This window comes from Lissotriton helveticus, chromosome 7 (assembly GCF_964261635.1).
Source record: "Lissotriton helveticus chromosome 7, aLisHel1.1, whole genome shotgun sequence".
Classification (NCBI taxonomy): domain Eukaryota; kingdom Metazoa; phylum Chordata; class Amphibia; order Caudata; family Salamandridae; genus Lissotriton; species Lissotriton helveticus.
The window spans coordinates 1,572,875,094-1,572,897,273 of record NC_136068.1 but is presented as its reverse complement, the minus strand read 5'-3'; the positions used below and the strand labels follow the sequence as shown (position 1 = coordinate 1,572,897,273).

Genomic DNA, 22,180 nt, shown 5'->3' with positions numbered 1-22,180 from the left:
CAAGTCATTGGCGGTTGCCAGCGGGTTTTTTCTGGTTCTTCCCCCTGTAGTTAGAATTGCCGTAGGAAGTCTGACGCCCTTGCTGCTGTTGTCGCGGTTGGTATTGCGTTCTGTTCTGGTTGTGTGAATAGGAGGACCTGTTCTGGTATGTGCCTCTATAAGAAGATTGTCCTCTGTTTTTGTTTCCACGAAAGGACTGGTTCCGGAATTGCAGTGTTCCAAGGGCTTTGGCAGTGTCCGTGTCTTTTTTGATAGTATTTAAGGTCTCATCAATCTTTTCTCCAAAGAGATGCTGGCCGTCATAGGGCATATCAAGAATCTTCGTTTGCACCTCCTGGCGGAAAGAGGTGGCTTTGAGCCAGCCTTGTCTTCTGAGAACAGCAGCACCTGCCAGTTGCCTGAAACCGTTCATGGCGACATCCATTGCGCAGTCAATGAGCTCAGAGGCAGATGTCTGGCCTTCCAAGAGAAGCGAATGAGCCTCCTCTTTTACATCCTCTGGCAGGTCAGATAGGTAAGGTGCAATATCTGCCCAAAGTTGCCGATTGTAGCGGCCCAGAAGTGCGATGGAATTTGCCACCTTCACTGTCATGGCCGACGTGGTGGAGAAACGCTTGCCAATAGTATCCAGTTTTCTGCCTTCCTTGTCAGGTGGTGTTGACAGAGGCGATGCTGGGTTACGTGAATTTTTCTGTGCCGCCTGGGTTACTACAGAATCTGCCTTGGGGTGACCTGTGAGGCATGCTGGCGCCGATGAAGTCGCCTTGTATTTCTTGTCGAGTCTGGGTACTACTACTGGGATTGAAGCTGGTGTTTGCATCAGTAATTTCCCTTGCTTCCATATAAAGTCAATGATGGGAATTGACTTGGTTGTCTTTTTAGCTGGTTCCTTGAAGTCATACAGGAAGCACTCGGTTTCCTGAGATTCCATAGCCATATGGAATCGTTTGGCTGCACGCTCTACAAGGTTATGGAATCCACCGATGTCTGCGGGTGGTGATTCTGAGGACTGTGGTTCCGGGGAGGCCGGAGAAGGAGCGATATAGTCTTGATCTGCATCTGGGTCAGACTCGTCTCCACGGACCTCACCCTCTTCCTGGTCTCCTTCTTCGTCATCAGACGATTGAATTGCTTGCACTGGCTCTTGTTCCCCACTAAGCACCAGTGGTGGCGGCGGCTTGTGTCGGGAAAATGGAGTGGGTGCGTGTACAGATGTAGGTGTAGGCGTAGTGGGTTTTTCCGGAAACCGCTGTTTATAGTCCTGTATTAGAAATTGCAGGTCTGATACTATGGCAGCTGGTAGGCACACCATCGGTGTAACCTGTGTGCGGACTTGAGTGTGGACTGCATGTTCCATATGTTCCACTTCCTCCATTTCCTCATCAGTGCTTTGGCACTTGACCACAAGGTCTGATGGGCTTGTGGCTTGTGTGTACAACTCTTCCTCCGACTCCTCACCTTGAAGCAGGCAGGTTGGAGGCAGCTTTTGCACCCTACTAGGTGACGTCAGGTCTGGCGTAATTGGTTTCCTCGAGCTTTTAATGCCTATATGGACTGTCTGTGGCGGCAAGGTATCCATGGCTTGAGATAGTAACACAGACTCTTTCCATTTCCCTGTTGGCGGTGCCATATGTGGCGCCGATGACGATGATGCCTTTCCAGGGGTCGTCGACGGCTTCGTCGACGGCGTCTTCGTCGACATTACCTTCATCGACGTTAATTTCCCCGTCGTCGACGGTGTCCCCGTCGATGGGATGATCGTCGTCGACGGCGCAATCGTTGGCGACTTTGACTTTGTCATCGACGTCGACTTCGTCGTCGACGATAAGATCTTCGTCGTCGATGGAGTAAATGGAATGGTCGACGACACTGGCATACTCGCCGTCGATGAAGGCGTCGTCTTCGTCGTCGATGAGGAGGCCGACGATGCTGTCGTCGTCGACACTCGTTGTCGACGTTGAAGCAGTTTTTCGCGCTGAAGAGCTAATCGACGCTGTCGTCGTCAAGGTCAGCGGTAGCTTCCTGGGGACAGGAAGATCCTTGTCAGACACTGAGGTTTTGCCTTCTGAGGACTTCTTGAGAGTCTTCTTAGGAGGGGTGTCTGAGGGGCTAGGGGAAATAACCCTTGGCCTCTTCAAGGAAAATTGTGAAGCACCAGATACACTCTCACCGTCTTCTGACACCAGGTCGTCTGTCCTCTTCTTCAGCCTGTCCAGCCAGAGCAGCAGGCGTCCTTCTCTGTCTTTCAGGGTCTTATTTGAGAAGGTCCTACATATTTTACAGTCGTTGGGTAGATGGTGAGGGTAGAGGCAATATAAGCAGGTTTCGTGCTTGTCCTCTACATGGAGCCTTTTCTTTCCACACGAGGAACAGGCTCTGAAGAGACCCTTTTTCTGTGAATCAGCCATAATGTACTAAGTTTGGTAAATTCGTTTTTTGAAGAAAATCCTGAGGAGAACTCCGGTGGAGACTCCCTAGCACAACGTGCGGTAGAAAATCTGAGAGACCTAGGCTCCTGACAGGAAAGTTCTAGAAGGAGGTAGTACCTGATTGGTTGGCGTCTTTGCTTTGGTCCTTTTTACAAAAGGACATAGATAGGCCACTAAGGTGGGACCCTTGTGCCTGCTCTGGTTTGGTCCTTTTTTACAAAAGGACGTGGATAGGCCACTAAGGTGGGATCCTTAGGCCTATTTTTCTCTATGTATGTCTATAGGACATTACTTTTTTATATACCGGAGGCTCCCGTCTCGACGACGGGGAATGATTCAGGCATGTGAATCTATGAAAGACACCCATAAACTGGATAATTTGGAGTTGTTCTTTGGCCCCTTGATTTTCACCAGAAAGTAATGGGAATACACTCCCAATAATCATTTTTGGGTAGAAGAGATCCTCTCAAAGGCTTGTTTTTGCATGTGGGTAGTGACTTCTTGATACATTTGTTCCTGTTGTAGTGGGTATGACTTTTTAGTGGAACTTACAGTGGAGGACATTTGAACTTGAGACAAAAGGCATTTTGAACAATATTCTAAACCCACTTATCATTGGCGATGACTTATCACTCTTTCCTAAAATGTGAGATGCTTTCACCCACAGGAGTAGGTAACATAAGAGGGGGACATTGAGAGAGACTGCTTCCCACCAGCAGCTGGTTTAGTGGCTTGTGCAGATGGCAGGTGACTTCCTCTACATCTTCTTGACTGGCACCTTTGTTGGTGGTAGGCCTGTCTTTTCTGCTGCTGTTACCCTTGCAACCACTGAGGGGGAGAACCTTCTGTGGTGCCGCTCTCTCTTTATTTGCTGGTTTGTTCTATACTGAATGGACATAATGATAATGTGTGGGAATCAGTGAATATTTAGCATTTGCACATCACCAAGAAAAAGTGCCTTGATTTGTTTTGATCCTATTATTTCTTTCGATTACACTTCAGAATTACAAAAAAGTTTTCAGTTTTGTTTACTGAATTGCTGAATGTGTACATTTTATTCACAGGTAATTTACATTTTGCTGTGTGTAACAAAAATGATATCCTACAGCATTTCCTTTCACACTCAAAGTACCTCAGCAAGATTGGAACACATTACATTTTACTTTACTTTCTCTGACTGCAATGTGTGAGGAGTTTGTGAAAGACAATCCCCGTGTTAAAAAACACAGGCAGCACTTTGGAACAAGCCACGGATCGGGGAAGGTGGGGAGGCGAAGATGGCGGGGTGGGGATAAATAATAAATGTAATTAAACTTACCTCCTCGTTGTGTCTCTCCACTCTTCCCTCCAGCCGGAACCGGAAGCCCCCAGGCTCCCCTGAGCCAATCACAACGCAGCAATGTGAATGGTCTGCGCACCCTGGTTTGGCACTCAGGAAGGGCCTGGGGGCTGGGCATGTTCTCCACCCAGGCTGTAATGCAGCCTAGGTGGAGAATATGCTAAGTGTGCATGAATGTTTGGACAGCCCGAGACAACCGGCCAAACATTTATGCACACTTAGGGAGTGGAAGAAACGCGTTACTTACCTGTAACAGCAGTTATCCAGTATTGTTATCTTTCATAGATTCACATGCCTGAATCATTCCCCGTCGTCGAGACGGGAGCCGCCGGTACATAGAAAAGTAATGTCCTATAGACATACATAGAGAAAAATAGGCCTAAGGGCCTCACCTTAGTAGCCTATCCTTGTCCTTATGCAAATTCTTAGAGCCAGCCAATCAGCTATCACCTCCCTCTAGAACCTTCCTGACAGGAGCCTCAGTCTCTCAGATTTTCGTACGCACCAAGCTAGGTAGGCGTAATATAGTTAGAGAGAACGTGAGTCCTTCCAGGGGAGGCGGGAGGGTTGCATGTGAATCTATGAAAGACACCAATACTGGATAACTGCTGTTACAGGTAAGTAACGCGTTTCTTATCCAGTATTAGGGGTGTCTTTCATAGATTCACATGCCTGAATCAGAGTAGTCCGCAATATATTATGCACATTTCCGATGAAATCATGCTATACAGTCATTTTAGATAATACACCTATTATCCTGCGACTTTGAAACATTAGCATACATCAATATATCATAACAGCAAGAGATGTGCATACCAGGATGGCGGGATGTGGAAGGCTCACCTCACTGGAATAGATGGCGAAGCACCGCCTGGCCCACTGCTGCATCCTGCATAAGTTCAGCATCCAGGCACTAGTGTCTGGAGAAGGTGTGCGGTGACTTCCACGTCGCCGCTCTACATATGTCCAAAATCGGCACTTCATCGAACAGCGCTGCTGATGTGGACATTGCTCTGGTGGAATGCGCTTGAACATTAGCACTCAAAGGCCGTCCGGCCCTGTCATGGCAGAATGCTATCGCTGAGGAGATCCACCTGGAGATGCTCTGTTTCGTTAGAGGCATACCCATCCTTGGCCTACTGTAGGCCACAAATAGCTGTGATGACTTCCTGAAGCTCTTTGTCTTGTCTATGTAAAACTTTATAAACCTTTTGAGGTCCAAGGAGTGCAGCGTTCTTTCTGCTGCGCTGGTAGGGTTTGCAAAGAAGGAACGTAGAACCACTGGTTCATTGAGGTGAAAGTCTGAAGGCACTTTCGGTATGAACTTGGGATTTGTCCTCAGCACCACCCTGTCCTGTTTGAACTGCATAAAGGGTTCCTGAATGGATAGAGCCTGTAGCTCGCTGACTCTCCTGGCAGATGTTAGAGCGAGCAGCAGAGCCGTCTTCCATGAGATGTACTTGATGGGTGCTCGATGAATGGGCTCAAAAGGGTGCTTCGTGAGTTGGGTGAGGACTAAATTGAGGTGCCATGTCGGAGGGACCCTTCTAGGTCTTGGGAAGGATCTATATAGTCCCTTTAGGAACTGCTTGATAAGTCTACTGGACCAAAGAGACGGTCCCTTGTAAGTCCTGGTGAATCGTGAAATAGCTGCCAAATGCACCTTTATAGATGCGTGCGCCAATCCTGACTGTGCCAAGTGCAGTAGATATGGCAATATCTGTTCGGTGTGATATGGAGTGGTCTCAGGCCTTTCTCTAAACACCATATGCAGAATCGTTTCCATTTTAGAGAGTACGTCTTGTTGGTACTGTCCGCTCTTGCTTTTGCCAGCACGTCCCTGCATCTGTCATCTCTTACTGACTATAAGACCGCAATCCTTGCCGCCAAATCCTCTTACTTTTCAACTAAAATAATATCTGCCGATAATAAACCCAGGGAGATCTTCGGCATAGTGCAGGACTTGGCTTACTCTGACAGAGCCTCACCTCAGATCCCCCCATCTCAGTCCCTCTGCAATCAACTTAACACTTATTTCCTGGATAAGATCACCACTATTAAGGCCAACATTCCCCCCCCCTCTCCTGCCTTTATTGACCCTTCTCCTCCGGCTATTCGAAACCTCCTTACCTTTATCCCTCCACTTACTGAAGAGGCATTTTTGGAGATTCTCCCTAGAGTGAAATCAGGGTCCCCGGCAGATATCTGTCCGGCACGAATTCTCCAACAAATTTACTCCTCTTGTCCCGAACCCCCGATTGCCTTCCTTAACAGCTCCCTAGCGCAGGGAGTAGTGACCCCTACGCTCAAATCAGCCATCATAGTGCCCATTCTTAAGAAGCCTGGCGCCGACCCATCCATCTCAGCCAACTACCGTCCCATTTCCCTGCTGCCCTTTTTGGGCAAGGTGCTGGAGCGCCATGTCACCACGACTCTCAGCACCCACGTTGAGGCAAATGGGGGGCTGGCTTCCCGCCAGGCAGGCTTTCGACCGAGGCACTCGACAGAATCAGTCGTGGTATCAGTCCTGGACAACCTCAGGAAGGGTATGGATGACAACAAATACCAGGCGCTGGTTCTCCTCGACCTTTCCGCCGCTTTTGACACGGTTGACCACACCATCCTACTGTCCCGTGTCAAGGCGGCTGGAATCGAGGGCTCCGCCCTGGTATGGCTTTCCTCCTTCCTGAGGGACCACACCCAGGCGGTCCGGCTGGGAGATCTCACAACTACCTCACTCCCCGTCACGTGTGGTGTCCCCCAGGGTTCCTCCTTGTCTCCCCTACTATTCAATCTTTACATTTCTCCTCTTATCTTCGCTCTTCAACAGCTGGAGGTCACCGTGTATGATTACGCGGATGACCTCCAGCTTATCTTTGATCTATCTTCTTCCCCTCACTCTGCTACTAGCTTTCAGCACACTATGATATTCATCAGGGACTGGATGAACCACAACCACCTCAAGCTGAACCCGGATAAGACCGAGTTGGTCCTCACTGGTGGTTCTTCCAGTCCCTGGAACCCTCTCTTCTGGCCCCAAACTCTTGGTCCCGCCCCCACTCCTTCAATCACGGTGAAAACACTGGGGGTGAAAATGAATAATCAGCTCACCCTTCACTCTCAAATCAGTTCTGTAGTTTCCTCTTGTTTTCTTACCCTCCGCACTATCCGCACTGTCTCCCGTTTCTTCACTACTCAGGCACTCAAAATGATCATGGCCGCGCTTGTGATATCACGGCTGGACTATGCCAACGCCGTCTATCATGGCATACCAGCATATAGCCTAAGGAGATTACAGTTGGTTCAGAACCAAGCTGCTCGGCTGGTTTTTGGCCTTCCACGTTTCCACCACTCCACACCCCTCCTCAGGGAGCTTCATTGGCTACCTGTTAAGGAACGCTCCCTGTTCAAAACCGCATGTATGGTTTTTCAGGCCCGTCAAGGCACCGCCCCTGCCTTCATTTCCTCACTTATAAAAGATTACGTTCCCCCCAGAGAGCTTCGATCCTCCACCAAGTCCCTTCTCCAAATTCCACGCTTCAGGCGTAAAAAGTGGGGTGGGTCCAATTTTTCCACCCTGGCCCCCACTTTTTGGAACTCCCTCCCTGACCACTTGCGTGCGTCTACTCATTATGTATCCTTCCGCAAGGAACTTAAAACGTTTCTTTTTAAACAGGCCTTCCCTGCATAACCCTTTCTATCTCCCGACTCTACTACCGGTTTTCTCTTTGTTTCAGTAGTCAATACCCTCCTTCAGCGCCAAGAAACCGACAGGTGTACGCCGCGCTTTACAAATGTTTTAAATTAGAAATTAGAATTCCTGCGGGATGTTTAGATGACAGAACTCTCTGTGCTCAGGAGCCAGGCCGATAACCTGAGCGATTGCAGGTTCGGGTGTTGCACCTGCCCGTTGGACATTGTTAGCAGGTTCGGGTGCTGCTTTAGACGAATCGGTGTCCTGATAGAGAGGCGATGAAGATCCGAGAACCAGTGCTGCCTCGGCCAGAATGGGGCAATTAGGATCAGGGTACAAGGCTCCGCCTTCATCGTCCTGAGAACCCTGGGAATCATCGGAAATGGTGGAAAAGCATACGCAAATACGCTGAACCAACCGATGGAAAGAGCAGTTCCGAGTGACCTTGGTTGGGGACGCCAGCTTGCATAGTTTGGGCATTTGGCGTTCTCCTTGGTGGCAAACAGGTCGATTCCTGGGACTCCCCATTCTGAGAATATGTGATCCCGCGTATTCTCGTCGAGCTCCCATTCGTGGGAGAGGGATTTCTGTCTGCTTAGGGCGTCCGCAATGGTGTTGTCCTTGCCCGGGACATAGTCCGCTTTGAGCGTGATCCCATGGAGTACAAGCCAGTTCCAGATCTTTTGCGATTCGCGTGATAGAGTGAGCGAACGCGTTCCTCCCTGTTTGTTGAGATAGTGCATCGTCGTGGTGTTGTCCGTTCTGACGAGCACCTGGGAGTTCTGGATGCATGGTAAAAAGGCTTGCAGTGCCAGATACACAGCCCTCAGTTCTAGAAGATTTATATGGAGTTGCTTCTCCTGATTTGTCCATTTGCCGCTTATTTGGAGGTCCTGGAGAACGGCTCCCCAGCCTTCCAAGGATGCATCCGTGGTGATCACCAGAGGTGCTGCTGGAAGTAGGAATGGCAGTCCTATGGACAGATTCTTGTGATTTTTCCACCATCCCAGGCTCTTGGACATTTGTGGTGTTATCTTCACTATGTCTTCGAAAGAACCTGTACTCTGTGTCCATTGGTTTGTGAGGGCTTCTTGCAATGGGCGCATCCTGAGTCTGCAGTGCGGGATGAGGAGTATACAAGAAGACATCATTCCTAGGAGTGATTTGTAAGTTCGAACTCTTAGGGACTTCCTTGATGCCACAGCCGTGGCCAGAGATATTATCTTGTTTTTCCTTTCCCTTGAAGGAAATGCTCTTGCGCATTCTGTGTTCAAGGTCGCCCCAAGGAAGGTGATGTTCCTTGTTGGGATCATGCAGGATTTCTCGTGATTGAGAGTCAATCCTAGGTGCTGAAAAAGATTGGTGCAGGCGTTGGAGGATTCGGTCTCCCCTGCAGCTGAAGGTGCTTTTACCAGCCAGTCGTCGAGGTAGGGGAAGACCTGGTGACCCATTTGACGCAGAAAAGCTGCCACAGGTGAAAGGCACTTGGTGAAAATCCGCGGTGCGGATTTGAGGCCAAACGGTAGGACTTTGAATTGGTAGTGCTGTCCTGCCACCTCGAACCTCAGGAATTTTCTGTGCCCCTTGAGTATCGGGATGTGGTAGTAGGCATCCTGGAGATCCAAAGATGTCATAAAATCTCCTTTTTCCAGTATGCCTAGTATTTCCCGGATCGTCACCATCCTGAACGACTGACTCTTCAGGAAAGAGTTGAGTGCTCTGAGGTCTAATATGGGCCTCCACTTTCTCTCCTTCTTGAGTATAAGAAAGAAGCGGGAATAGAATCCCCTTCCTCTTTGAGACGAGGGAACTCTCTCGATCGCTCCTTTCTTCAACATCGCAGATATTTCCTGGAGTAGCAGTCGTAGATGTTTGTGCAGAAGTCTGCGGGGAGGTGTTGCAGGTGGGATGGTGGTGAATTCCAGGGAATGGCCGAATCTTATTAACTGGAGTACCCACCGATCTGTGGTGATGAGATGCCAATTGTTTAGGAAATGGGTCAATTTTCCTCCAATCTTTAATGAGGGATATAGTTGCTGGACTGGCTGGAGTAATTGGTCACTGGCGTCCGCCAGTGCCCCTCCTCTGGTTTTTGCCCTTAAAGTTTGATCTCCCGTAAGAAGTCTGACGACCTTGTTGCTGCTTCTGTTGGTACTGGGATTTATTCTGATAGGAATACGAGGACCTATTTTGATAGGATCCCCTGTAGGAGGACTGGCCCCTGTATTTGTTACCTCGAAAGGACTGGTTCCTTGCCTGCAAAGTACCAAGTGCTCTAGCAGTATCAGTGACTTTTTTGATTGTTTGGAGCGCTTCGTCAATTTTGTCTCCGAAAAGGTGTTTGCCGTCGAAGGGCATGTCCAGCACCTTCGTCTGCACCTCTTGTCTGAATGATGTTGCCTTAAGCCATCCCTGACGGCGCAGGACTGCTGCCCCAGCTAGTTGTCGAAAGCCCGTCATTGCTGCATCTATGGCACAATCAATGATCTCAGCTGCCGAGGTTTGACCCTCCGTAAGCAGTGCCTTGACCTCCTCCTGAACTGAATCTGGCAGTTCCGCTATATATGGGACTATATCTTCCCAAAGCTGGCGGTTATAACGCCCCAAAAGGGCTATGGAGTTGGCCACCTTGATGGTCATGGCCGATGTCGTAGTAAACCTTTTACAGATTGTGTCCAACTTACTTCCTTCCTTGTCCGGTGGGGCTGACAGAGGAGAGGAAGGGTTGCGAGAATTCTTTTGGGCCGCTTGGGTTACAACCGAATCCGGTTTCGGGTGCCCATTAAGGCAAGCTGCCGCTGTGGTTGGAGCCTTGTATTTTTTATCCAGGCGTGGAACCACCGCCGGTACAGAGGCCGGCGTCATCATCAGTTTCTTTCCCTGGTCCCAGAGAAAGTCTATTATTGGGATAGACTTCGTTATCTTCTTTGTTTGCTCCTTAAAGTCATATAAGAAGCACTCGGTCTCAGTTGATTCCATCTCCATATGAAATCGCTTCGCTGCTCTTTCCACTATTCTATGGAAACCGCCAATGTCCACTGGCAGTGAATCTGCCTGGCGCGGTTGGGGTGAAGCTGGGGAAGATGCCACATACTCTTCGTCCTCTTCGTGATCCGTCTGATCCTCTTGGACTTCCCCCTCTTCCATTTCCTCAGCCTCCTCATCTGATGATTCTATCACCTGAGGTGGCACTTTCTCATGAGTAGTTGGCCGTGTCTGTCTTGGGGCTGCCGCTGGTGTATTTGTAGCAGGCGTCGGACCCCTGTCTCAGTTTCCGGAGTTTCCGGGAAACGCTGTTTGTAGTCCTGGATAAGGTATTTAAGGTCATTCACAATTGCAGCGGGAAGGCATACCATCGGGGTGACCTCTGTACGAACATGAGCTTGGAAAGAGTGTTCCTGGTAGCTCATCTCATCCTGTTCTTCGTCTGTGCTCTGACATTTCACGTGAAGGTCTGAAATGGAAGTAGCCTGATCCAGGAGTTCTTCTTCATATTCTTCACTCTGGAGAATCTCCGTGGGCAAATGACTTTGTACATTACTTGGTGACGTTGTTTCTGGTGTAATCTGCTTCTTGGTCAGTTTGCCAGACACAGGACCTTTTGCAGGAGCCCCTGCCGTCGTCCCTGGTGTTGTCAACGGTGGTAGGGTCAAAGACGACGTTTCTATCAGCTTGGATTTCTTCCTCGGCTCAGTAATGACTAATTCCGACGACGATTCCCCCGTCGACAGAACCCTCGTCGACGGCATGACCTTCGACGACGGTACCTCCGTAGACGATACTTTCTTCGTCGACGATGCCTTCGTCGACGATGCGCTCGTCGACGGTGCCTCCGTAGACGATACTTTCTTCGTCGACGATGCGCTCGTCGACGATTCATTCTTCGTCGTCAACCATCTCGTCGACGGTGGACTCTTCGACGGGGCAATCTTCGTCGTCGACGAGGTCTTGGACGTCGACGACGGCTTCAGCAGTATAATAGATGGAATAGGTTTACCAGCTGACGACGATGAAGGAGTGGTCGTCGTCGATGAGAAAACCGACGACGCTGTCGTCGTCGACACAGTCGTCGTCGCTGTGGAGGCGGAAACTGGCGCCACAACTCTTTTTTGCGTCGAGGAGGATGTCGCAAGCTTGCTGGACGACTGCGTAGGCTTCTTAAAAGCCTGAGAGCCCTTTTCAGACACTGAAGATTTTGTCGATCTTGCCTCTGAAGACTTCTTTTGTACCTTCATAGGAGGAGTGTCTGAGGGGCCAGGGGACTCCACCCTTGGCCTCTTCAGGGAGACTTCTGAGGTCATTGAAAAGCTTCCCTCTGAGGAAATCACATTTTCCCTCTGTTTAAGCCTGTCCAGCCAGATGAGCAGGCGACCTTCTCTGTCCCTCAAGGTCTTGTTAGGGAAAGACCTACATATCTTACAGTCCTTAGGTATGTGGTCAGGATAAAGGCAATATAAGCATAGGTCATGCTTGTCTTCCACATGTAGCCTTTTCTTCCCACATGAAGAGCAGGCCCTGAAAAGGGCTTTCTTCTGGGATTCAGACATGCCAGAATTTTGAAGAAGTAAATCACTTACTTCAATGATAAGTGGTCTGAAGTAATCCTGTTCGAGATTTTCGAAGAAAGAACTCACTTTTAAAAGTGAACAAGTTGGTTTTGAAGAGATCCTGAGGAGAACTCAGGTTGGAGACTCCCTAGCACAACGTGCGGTAGAAAATCTGAGAGACTGAGGCTCCTGTCAGGAAGGTTCTAGAGGGAGGTGATAGCTGATTGGCTGGCTCTAAGAGTTTGGTCCTTTTTACATAAGGACAAGGATAGGCTACTAAGGTGAGGCCCTTAGGCCTATTTTTCTCTATGTATGTCTATAGGATATTACTTTTCTATGTACCGGAGGCTCCCGTCTCGACGACGGGGAATGATTCAGGCATGTGAATCTATGAAAGACACCCCTAATACTGGATAAACCACTCCTCCCCTCCCCTATCCTGCTCTGTCAGCAGAGCGGGCAGCCCGCCCCGCCTAGCTGCCTCACCGCCACAAGAAAAAATTAGATGATAATAACATTGAGTTCTTATTTTATTTTTCCTTACACTGCTGAAAAGCAGTGTGGTGACGCTCCTCTGCATTAGCGGATGAGACGTCACTGGTCACAAATCATGGAAGCGCAGCAAATGTGACAAGATAAATACAGAATGTGACAGCATATTTTTTTTAATTGCATGCACTTTCACGACCAGCTCAAAATCGGCTCGCAACCCAGAGTATGGGAAAAATTGCTTTAACAAGTCCTCCAGAGTTGGTTGCCTTTAGGGATTACACTTACATTCAAATAGTCAAGGCCTTCAGCCTGTTATCTGTCCACATGATGATGAAGAATATTCAAAAGAGCACACAAATCAAAGCAAAAATAAAACAAAACTTGAGACTGGTGCCCCATCTTCAACCCCTCCACTGAGTCCTCACTGTTAAGCTCTTCAAATGTACCACCAACTGGACACTAACGGCATGCATCTTGAATCCTAGCCTGATTGGCCTAATGGTCTCATCCAGAACAGCTGCAGATAATGAAAAAAAGAGGGAATGCACAGACACTCAAGAAAAGTTTGCAATCTAGGTCACCAAATATGCAATAGAAGAGGGTCGACCCTTGTTGTGATAGTACGATCAGGTAGGACAAGCACATATTCTATTACAGTTAGCACCTATTATGAAGTCACTAAGGGCCAGATTACAAGTTTTTTATGGTCTGGCGGGTGGGCGACGTGGCGGTCCTGCGCCGTGCTATTTAAAAGGCTCATTGCGAGCCTGAAACAGCACCGCCGTGGGACTGACAGTGCACGTTCCTGCACAGGAAAAAATGCGCCATGTTATGCATTTTTTTCAGTGCAAGAACTGGGGGTGCAGAAATACAGGGGGGCACAACATGCACCCCCCTGTTTGCACCCACATGCACAGGAGCAAGCAAGAGGGGCCCTGTAGGGCCCCCTTTCTACCCTCACCGCCAGCCTTTTGATGGAGGAAGAACCTCAATGACAGCACCGGTGGTGAGGAAAGTTGCAATATGCTTGGTTGTGCCTCAGGGCATAATCAAGCATATTTCGGCCCTCAGACCGCCTCACCACCGCCAGTTAATGGCGGTTCCTGGCAGCAGTACAATGACGTTCCGACCCCCCAACTCTTAATGGGGCGGTATGTCGGAGGCTGAACCGCCCTGCCGCGCCCCTGCGAGACCGCCAGACTCTTAACTAGGCCCTAAGCCATTCTAGGAATAGTGCATTATCAATGGGATAAAAACATCCAATAAGTCCTATGATGTAAGGATTTATGATTGTCCCAAGTCCATCACCTCCAGGAAAGTGCACATTGACACAACACATACCAACTGCCTGCTCCGGGATTGAAGCTCACCGTTCCTTTCTTCCAAACTTTTTGTGACAGCTTTCAGGTCCTCAAGCTCATCAACATTAGACTTTGCATGTTGAAGTGCAGTTTGGGTACTGGATAAAAACACATAAAAAACTATAAATACACACGTACACTGCGCCATACAAAAATCACATTCATCCTATGTACTGCTAATTCACAGATGGGTAGGAGAAGTGCTTCAGTCTATTCATGGACGTCTGACTTGAATTAGGAAAAGGTCACCTATTTGCAATATTTCTCAATCATGAAATCCTCCTTAATACAGGTAATTTTTATAAACCTAAACAAACAATGGCATTCTAAATGCAACATTTTTTGCAATGAATTTTTATCTTTAAATAAAGAGGATAATTTTACTCTTATGATTTCCCTTAGAATGTAGGCAATTTCTAATCAGGCATTTTAAGACAGAGTTTTGTATATCATTGAATAGCCATACACAACTTACTTTGGTCCCAGCCCACATTCAATTACTTACAAGTGCTTTACTACATAAAAAAAGAGTAAAATGGTGTGTGTTCTTATTGATTAGTAAAGGCTCAATTTGAGGGGACTGATAATAGAAAAGAACTTATGTACTACTAGTGAAAGAGTCACCATATGATTAACTTCAACTTAAACTTACATTCCAGCTTATTCCTGCCCTATTCCAGAAATTAAGATAAATGGTGGAGAATATCCAGAACTTTAAGCCTATTAAAGTTTTTGTAGAACTTCCAAACTTAGCACTGCTTCTGGACGAATGTACTGTGTGGGCAAAATGTATAAGGTTAGTCCAAGAAACCGCCTGAAGTGTGCCACTAATTGGAACATGCTATGAACATGCTAGTGATGCTGCCTTACACAAGAGGAGTATGCAGTGAACGAGATAGATGTTAAGCTTCATGCACAGTTACATAATGGTTGGTGATGTTAACTTTCTAGCAATGGTGGGGGTGGCAGCTGCTCAGCGTTCATAACTTCTATCCACGATCACAGACACGGTCAGCTATCAAAAGCAGAGCCCTTGTGGAGTCCAGATAAAAGTGCAAGGCGCACTTTTACTCTCAATTGTACTGTATGGAATGTGGAAAAATGGTAGGTAAACAATTTTTTCATCAGAAGGAAATTGGCAGGACACCTTATTACACTGGGACTAGATTAATAGAGAGATTGGATTCAGGAAGAGGGGGTTACCATGCACAAGGGAGTACCTAAAAACTTGGAAGTAGCACAGGCCAGAAGCAGAGGACAATAGCAGGTTGAGAAGAGACTGGGATGGGAGCACAAGACAACAACTGAGCAATGCTTGATGAGATAAAAGTAGAGAGACAACACATACTGTACAACAACAAAAAACTCAATAAGAAAGAAGAAAGCAGAAAAGCAAAAGTTACTTACCTTCGGTAATGATATATCTGTAAGAAACAGTAGTTAGTATTAGATTCCTTACCTTAGAATATCCCCAGGCGTCAGACTGGATCTGGAAACTTTTCCATAGCAGTACCCTTGCACGTCGGTAGGCGTCGTCTGCGGCTCCGCGTCCGTCGTCGGCATCGGGATGGCGTCGCCGGAGTACTTAGACGCCGCCCTCGCGTTCTGATGTCCGTTCTTATACACAGCTTTTCAGCGCCAGAAACGCAGAGCCATGATAAAAATCAACACTGGTGCCATGAAACTAGGGCCCTGAAAGGGGATGTCCTTAACCCTAGATATCGGTTCGCAGAACGGGGAGGATGGGTGGGGCGGTAACGAATCTAATACTAACTACTGTTTCTTAAAGATATATTGTTACCGAAGGTAAGTAACTTGTGCATCTGAAAGAAACAGGTTAGTATTAGATTCCTTACCTTAGAATAGATACCCCAGCAATACCAACCCCGGCGGTGGGTCTGCGAACCAATGATCACACGAGAAAGTCCTGGAGGACGGAACGGCCAAAGAAGCCATCCCTCCGGACTTGGCTGTCCAGGCAGTAGTGTCTTGCGAAAGTGTGCAGCGAGGCCCACGTAGCTGCCTGACAGATGTCCTGCAAGGAGACTCCCCGGCCCAGGGCAGTAGTAGCCGCCGTGGCCCAAGCAGAATGGGCCCTCAGCCCAACAGGAGGCTCCTTCTTAGCCAAAGAATAGCATGCTTTGATGCACAACACAACCCACCGAGAGATGGTCCGTTTGTGCACCGCCCGCCCCTTCTTAGCGCCCACGTAACAAACAAAGAGTTGGTCATCCACCCGGAACTGGCGTGTGCGATCTAGATAGTATGACAGCGCACGTTTTTGGTCCAGACGGTGGAGCCGCTCTTCCTCTTTAGAGGGATGGGGAGGCGGAAAGAAGGTGGGCAAGGTGATGGACTGCCCGATGTGGAAGGCTATGGCTACCTTGGGCAGAAAAGAGGGTCTTGTCCTCAACACAACCTTGTCCTGATGGACAGAAAGGAAAGGAGGTTTAGAGGAAAGAGCCTGGAGCTCACTCACTCTCCTGGCAGAGGTGATGGCAACCAGGAAAACAGTCTTAAGGGTAAGAAGACGGACAGGACAGTTATGAAGCGGCTCAAAAGGAGCGCACATCAGGTAAGTTAGAACCAGGTTCAAGTCCCACTGGGGCATCACGAAAGGAACAGGGGGGAACATATGAGTGATGCCCTTTAAGAATCTGTTAACAATCGGGGACTTGAACAAAGAAGGCTGATCAGGTAGCCTCAAGAAGGCGGAAAGGGCAGAAAGGTAGCCCTTGATAGTGCCCAGAGCAGAGCCCTGCTGGGCAAGAGAAAGAAGGAAGAGGAGAACCTCAGAAAGGAGGGCAGAGAGTGGACCATGCCACAAATCTGTTCCACCTGCAGGCATATACCGACTTTGTGGAGGGACGCCTGGCTGCCAGAATCACATTACAAACTTCAGGAGGCAAGTCAAATGGCCTCAACTGCCGCCGCTCAATCTCCAAGCATGGAGGTGGAGACTGGACAGGTTCAGGTGGAGGATCATCCCCTGCTGCTGCGACAGAAGGTCCTCCTGAAGAGGCAGACGAATCGGGGGATCGACAGACATGCTGAGTAGCTCTGGATACCAATATTTTCGTGCCCAGTCCGGAGCCACAAGGATAACTTGGGCCCGGTCGCGCCTGATCTTCTTCAGCACTTTGGGTAGAACTGGTATAGGCGGAAAGGCGTACAACAGACCGCAGCTCCACTCGCGACGAAAAGCGTCTCCGAGCGATTGCCGCCTTGGAAATTTCAACGCGCAGAACTGATGACATTGCGTGTTGTCTTCTCTGACAAATAGATCTAACCAAGGCTCTCCCCACTGCTGAAAGAGGCCTTGCGCCACGTCCGAGTTCAGACGCCATTCATGATCCATCATGCACCGACGGCTGAGTTCGTCCGCCCTGGCGTTCAGGGAACCTGCCAGGTGTTGAACCACCAGGGTCATGCTCTGATGTTCCAGCCACTGCCAGAGGCGCAGAGCCTCCTGGCATATGGTCCACGACCCCACCCCGCCCTATTTGTTGCAGTACCACATGGCGGTGGAGTTGTCCGTGAACACCTGCACTACACTCCCCTGGACAGAGGGGAGGAATGGCTTCAGTGCAAGCCGGATCGCCCGCAGCTCCAGAAGGTTGATATGGAGCTGGGACTCTGCCGGAGACCAGAGGTCTCTGATCTCTGCCTCTCCCATGTGGCCTCCCCAGCCCTGGAGGGACGCGTCCGTCACAACTACGTGCTCCGGTTGGGGTAGGGAGAAGGATCTGCCACTGACCCAATCGCGGTCCGTGAGCCACCACTGCAACTGTCTTGCAGTGCCCTCAGAGATCAAGACATGGTCGGACAAGTTGCCCTGATGCTGGGCCCGCTGAAACTTCAGGTCCCACTGCAGAGCCCGCATCCGCCACCGGGCGTGATGCACCAGAAGGATGCAGGAGGCCATCAGCCCCAGAAGCCGCAGCGTCAACCTGAACGAGACTCGGGATAACGGCTGAAAGATCGTAATCAGAGCCTGAATATCCCGAACCCGCTGTTTGGGAGGATAAACCCGAAACTGCGCCGAGTCTAGAACCGCTCCGATGAAGAGGAGCTTCTGAGAGGGACACAGGTGTGACTTCGGCACATTCATGGAGAACCCAGGCAGGTGCAGGAGGTCGGCCGCAGTCTGGAGGTGGCTGATGACTGTCTGGGGCGAGCCCGCCTTCAACAACCAGTCGTCGAGGTAGGGGAAGACTGAAACCCCTAACCTGCGCAGATGAGCTGCGACCACCGCCATCACTTTCGTGAACACCCTTGGGGCGCTGGTAAGGCCGAAGGGGAGCACGGTAAACTGAAAGTGCTCGGGCCTACCGTGAACCGCAGGTAATGCCGGTGGGCCGGCAGGACGGGGATGTGAAAATAAGCGTCCTGCAAGTCCAACGCTACCATCCAGTTTCCAGGGTCCAGGGCAGCTAAGACCTGAGCTAGTGTCAGCATCTTGAACTTCTCCCTCCGGAGGAAGCCGTTGACGTTCCGAAGGTCCAAGATAGTGCATAGGCCCACTTTGCCCTTCTTGGGTACCAGAAAGTAGTGGGAGTAACAACCACACCCTACTTCTGGCCCAGGAACGCGCTCGATGGCCCCCTTGGCCAAGAGGGCCGTAACTTCCTCTTGTAGAAGTTTCAAGTGATTCACCCGACACGCAGTGGTACTGTGGTGGCATGGCTGGAGGGGACGCCTCGAAGGGGAGGGAGTAGCCCCTTCGGACGATTTGCAGCACCTACCTGTCTGCCGTGACAGTGCGCCAGTGGTGGTGGTGATGGCAGACCCTGCCCCCCACTGGCGTCACATGGGCCTGAAAGCACGGACTAGTAGGGTTTTCAGGCGGATGCTGCAGGGGCAGGTGTGGACTGGCCTCGCCGTTGTCCCCGACCGCCGCCACGGCGGTTTCCACGTCCGCCACCGCGCTGGATGTCAGTTTGCGGCCCGTGACTGACAGGACGTGTGGGGGCACCCCTTCCTTGGCCACGAAAGTGGCGAAAGGCAACCGATTGCTGGCTCGGGGCCGAGAGGTCCAAGCACTTGGCCGTAGCCCTGGAGTTTTTAAAGCACTCAAGCACATGGTCTGCCTTGTCGCCAAAGAGGCGACGGCCATCAAACGGCATGTCCATAAGGGTGTTCTGGACATCAGCCGAAAAGTTGGCGGACCTCAACCAGGCGTGGCGACGATTCGCCACCGTCGTTGCCATCGCTGTGCCCAGTGAGTCCGTGGTATCCAGCCCACACCGGATGGAATACCGTGCTGCATCTCGACCCTTCGCAAGGGCTTCGGTGAGTTTAGTCCGCACCTGCTCCGGACATTGTGGCAGCACGTCCACGACCGTGTCCCAGAGAGAGTGGGTGTAACGGCCCAAGAGGCATGCGGTGTTCACTGACCGCAATCCCAAACTCAGGGAGGAGAATACCTTCTTCCCGTATTGCTCATACCTCTTGGATTCCTGATCGGGGGAGCAGATGGGAATGCGGTCTGGGAGTTAGAGGCCTGGATGACCAGGCTCTCGAGGGTGGAGTGGGTGGACAGGCAGCAAGGGTCACCTGGAGTCGGGCGGTGGCGCCTGGCCAGGTTCCTATCTACAGGCAGACCTGTAGCGGGCATGGACCAAGTGCCCAGAGGAACGTCTGACGAGGCCTCATTAAAAGGCAGCAGAGGCATGTCTGCGGTTTAAGAACCTCGGTGGAGAGGTTAGTCCTCACGGCCGCGACGGGGAGCTAAAGGCCCAAGGCCTTGGCAGCCCGCGTCAGCACCACACTATAGGTAGCCCCCTCCTCCATAGCCATGGTAGGAGGGGAGACAAAACCAGTGTTGGGCGAAGTGGCCAGACCACTGGCCTCCCCAAGCTCACCTGTCCAGTCCTGAAAAGACTGACACTCACGTGTCAGAGGGTCCTCGGACCCCTCCCAATCCCCCTCGTCACCCGTCGCCTGGTATTCAGGCTCAAAGGACGGGGTCGGGTCGTAGAAGTAAAAGTCTCCCATCGGCGTCGAGAGCGGCGCCGGACCCGAATCGAGGGTAGGACCCGGGACGGCGTCATCGTGGGACAGCGCGGGGGCAATACCCTGGGGGCCGGTTCCAGCGAGGCCGACCAGCGGCGACCCGGATCAGGATCCGGATCCGGCGGGGCCCTGCGGCGTCAGGACCGAAGTTGCCGACAGCGTCGGGCCAAAGCACCCGGCCCGCTGGGGGACCCAGTCGGGGCCGCTTGGCCCAAAGGCGACGCGGAACCCGACGGAGGAGTGAGCGACCTCATGGCCATGAGGAAGGCCTCGATCTCCTCCGGCATCGCGTGCTGGCCAGGGACTGGCGGGTATGGAGCCGTATGGAGCCGAAACCCCGGCCGCATCGCCCGAGCGTCGGGGGGAGTCAGAAGAGCGATGTCGCCTCTTCGACTTCTTGTGCCTCTTACCTGAGGACTTTGAACCCGAAGACTGATGACGATTCCCGGAACTGTGGTGACTCCAGCCCCGTGACCGGTCCCTCGACCGGGACCTCGAGCGGCGCGGGGCTAACTGCTGGAGCTCGAGTCGCTTGCGGGACCGCTCCCATCTAGCTTTGGACGTCAGGGCCCAGCAGTCGGAGCAGGACTTGTCGTCGTGGTCTGGGCCCAGACAGTGAAGACACCGGCGATGGGGGTCGGTAACCGACATCAGTCGGTTGCAATCGACGCAGGGTTTGAACCCGGGCATCCCTACCGGAACCGTCGGAGTCGAGATACTCGAAAAGATGATCAAAAAGGATCGAAAAAGTTAGTCAAAAATTGACTAGGGTACAACTTTTTCTGGATCGGCGCTTGCTGGCGCGGAAAAAAGAAGAACTGAAGTCAGCGCGCGAGGGCGGCGTCTAAGTACTCCGGCGACATCATCCCGGCGCCAACGACGGACGCGGAGCCGCAGACGACGCCTATCGACGTGCAAGGGTACTGCTACGCAAAAGTTTCCGGATCCAGACTGACGCCCGGGGATATTCTAAGGTAAGGAATCTAATACTAACCTGTTTCTTTCAGATACAACAAACCATCTTAAACAATATTTTAAAAGCTCCATTGAAAAAGTTTACAATAAGTAAAGGAGCAGTTATTCTCAAACCATTGTGGAAGACACTCAGCAACTCTTACGAAAGACAGCGCTGAGTAAGTCTTTATTCAAGAGGCAGTAAGCCTTGGAATGCACTGGCCCTCAGTAACAATAAATATTTCAAAATAAATACCAGAGGACAAAGCGAATATAGCATGTTGAAGAATGGATACAAAAACTGGGCTTGGGAAAAAACAGAACCAGATTTTAAGAAATAAGGACAGGACTGGAAGTATGCAGATCGGAGAACAAAGAAAGAGAGGACAGGGAACCTGCATACAAACAAGGGCAGGATTGAAACTTTGCTCAGAGAATTAGGAACACTAACAAAAGACTAGGAATCTACACACAAACAAAGACAAGACTGGAACAATGCAGTCTGAACTAGTTTACTGGCTTACAATAGGGACAGAGAGACTGTAAGCACAAGGAACAGAAACAGGAGTTTAAATGGAAAAACAGGCAATGGGAAATATAAGTAAGGAAGAAAGCCAAAGCATACAAAAACTCGCAACTCTGAGAGGAAAGAAGCAAGGCAGCACTGATTCTCACAGTCTCAGTAGTATACAAGTTTTATATTCCATATAGGTACCCCGATATAGGCCCAGGTAACTTCATAACCCATCACCTATATTCTTCCCTACATTACACTTATAGCGGTTTACAGGGACTGACCTTTTACCTAGATACGAAACTGCATTCAGAATGCGGGTTTTCCCTAGTTCGAAATCTCATAAATTATGCATAAGGAGTCTTGGAAGCACAGCAGGACTACCACCTCCTGTATAATATCTATATATAACGTTCATGACCAACGTCATCCTTAGGCAGACACAGTAATAGAGTGAGGTAGGACCCCTGGGGAGACCTATGGGTATATATACATCACATCTTGCTAAGATAGAGAGAGGATACCAGGACTTCCCGGCCGACACACTGACCAGAGACGATGAGATTCCCGCATGGAGATACTCCAGCTCACAGTGGTCTAACATCTCTCGTGGGGTGTTCAACTCAAGACTAGAACGGGGTCCCACAGTCTCTCAATTCAGGTAATGGGGTTGACTTTACCCATAAGGGGGTTCTTGGCTTAACACCTACACACATACTAAGTACACTTGGGTACATCTAGTTAGGGAGGCATCGTAGGGGTACGGATATTTTTGTTGTCATGTATTTCATATACTCGTATGTATTCATGATTATCGTAAGATGGAAGAACTCTA

The 22,180-nt window shown here is 50.2% G+C and overlaps 1 protein-coding gene across 11 annotated transcripts in view; it reads right to left on the bottom strand.

The window, feature by feature from the left end:
• The window catches only part of KASH5 (KASH domain containing 5), a 3,089,192-nt gene that overhangs the window by 2,235,786 nt on the left and 831,226 nt on the right, over positions 1-22,180 (bottom strand). For all 11 annotated transcript variants that reach the window (XM_078655089.1, XM_078655096.1, XM_078655092.1 and 8 more), the window contains exon 7: positions 13,843-13,960. In XM_078655089.1, the coding sequence (XP_078511215.1) occupies positions 13,843-13,960 (118 nt within the window). The remainder of the gene's footprint in view (positions 1-13,842; positions 13,961-22,180) is intronic.